At 63.8% G+C, this 1784-nt stretch overlaps 1 protein-coding gene across 1 annotated transcript in view; it reads left to right on the top strand.

The window, feature by feature from the left end:
- Nucleotides 1–6: 6 nt before the first annotated feature.
- PPL (periplakin) overlaps nucleotides 7–1784 on the top strand; it is a 27507-nt gene continuing 25729 nt past the window's right edge. The window contains 1 exon segment of the mRNA XM_008639084.2: nucleotides 7–75. Coding sequence (XP_008637306.1) covers nucleotides 14–75 — 62 coding nt within the window. The 5' untranslated portion in view covers nucleotides 7–13.

The following is a 1784-nucleotide window of genomic DNA, read 5'->3' as shown; positions in this document are numbered from 1 at the left end:
GTGCGGGGACGCGATGCACTCGCTCTTCAGGAAACGCAACAAAGGGAAATACAGCCCCTCCGTGCAGAAGAAGAGGTGAGTGACCCGGCCCCGGGCAGTCCCGCTCCTCCCGGGACGAGCGGAGCCGTCATCCCAGGGATCCCGTCCCGCAGCATCCCCCTCACTCCTCGCCGGGCTTGGCGGAGCTGATCCCGCCCGAGGAGTGGGAATCTCCCGAGGTGTGGGAATCCTCGAAGTGTGAGAACCCCCCGAGGTGTGGAACCCCGAATTGTCGGCGCCTCCCACGGAGTGGGTACCCCTGGAGGTGTGGGCATCAGCCGAGGCGTGGGCACCCCCCGAGGAGTGGGCACCCCGCCGAGGAGTGGGCATTCCCGAGATGAGGAGCCCTGAAGTGTGACATCCTCGAGGTGTGGGCACCCTCTGAGTGGTGGTAAAGCCCCTGGCATGTGGGAACTCGGATGTTTGCCCACCCGAAGTGTCAGCTCCTCCACGAGCTGGGTCCGCATCTCCTGGGCTGGGTGCGGGCACAGAGGTTGTTTCTCCCCGTTCCCCTCCCATCGCAGTAGCAGCAGCTCCAGCGAGCAGGTTCCTTCGCTTCCCAGGTGTGTGCTGGGTTAGATCTTAGGGAAAAATAGTCTGGTTGTTCTCCTCCTTCGCCCCTGTTCCCTCAGGACCAAGGATTTGGTCCATCGTCGTTTCCTCGGCTCTCTCTGATGGGGTGGGGACGCGTTTCGGTTGTACTGGTTGTTGGGGAAAAAAAAAAAAAAAAGAAGCAGCGAGTTGAATGTGCCCCGTGAAAGGTCACTGATAAAAGGGAAACGAAGTAAAAATCCCTCCCCAGGAAGGCTCAGCCTCTCGGGGCTGGACGGTGGACAGTCCCCAGCCCCTGCCTGCACTGGGATGTTTTTCCAAAGAGGTGGTTGTTGGGATTCAGAAGCTTGTGCTGTGTTTCCCAGAGGAGCTGCAGGGGCTCTGGAGCATGTGGAGTGCTCCAGGATTCTGAGTAATTCAAGGATTCAAGATCCAAGCATGTGGCTTGTTCATCCCCTTCCATTCCTCCCCATCGCACCACTCCTGGCTGGTGCACTCTGAGCAGCCGCCCTACTCCCAAAAATGCTCCTTTGGGAAGGAAACTGGGGAGCTGGTGCGGGGCTGAGGCGCCTCCGAGGACCCAGAAAGGGACCGGTCAGCCCAGAAGGCGCCGACATTTTCCAAGCAGGGAGCCCCGGGCTGCTCCCTGCCCACGGGAGCGGGGCTGTGGCGGTGGGAGGGTGCTCCCCGCCAGGGGAGGCTCTGCCCGCTGCTGCCCTGGCACAGGGGATTTGCTGAGCTCCCTCTGTTGGGGCTGAGGCTCCAGCTCCAGCCCTGGGCAAGGTTCCCCCGGCAGCCCGGCTGGCTCGGCAGGGCCGCCCAGGCTCCAGCTCCCAAAGCCCGGGGCACGCTCTGCTGCCAGATCCTGCCCCGGGCAGGGCAGGCAGGAGGAGACGGGGGTGGCACGGAGCCCTCTGAGGCTCCGCACCTCCCTGATGGCCCCGGCGTTCCCTTGGGTGAAGGATGGTGCCAATACCCAGGCGCATTTCTGAGCTTCGGGGGTGTTGGTGGGCGGCTCGAAGTGACAAACCCCGCACCTGGGCTGGCAGCGCAGGACTCCGAGAGCATCAGGATGCTGTGAAGCAGGAGGAGACAGACCTGCTGTGTGCGGGGTGCCCCCCCTGGGGCTGTGGCCGGGGTCCCCACGCTGCGCTCCGAGCGCTGCCAGCCCTGCGTGCCCCGTGCTCTCGCCA

Source organism: Corvus brachyrhynchos, unplaced genomic scaffold (genome assembly GCF_000691975.1).
Source record: "Corvus brachyrhynchos isolate BGI_N302 unplaced genomic scaffold, ASM69197v1 scaffold58, whole genome shotgun sequence".
NCBI classification, from domain to species: domain Eukaryota; kingdom Metazoa; phylum Chordata; class Aves; order Passeriformes; family Corvidae; genus Corvus; species Corvus brachyrhynchos.
Note: the sequence above shows the minus strand (reverse complement) of the source record. Positions and strands in the feature narration are given on the sequence as shown.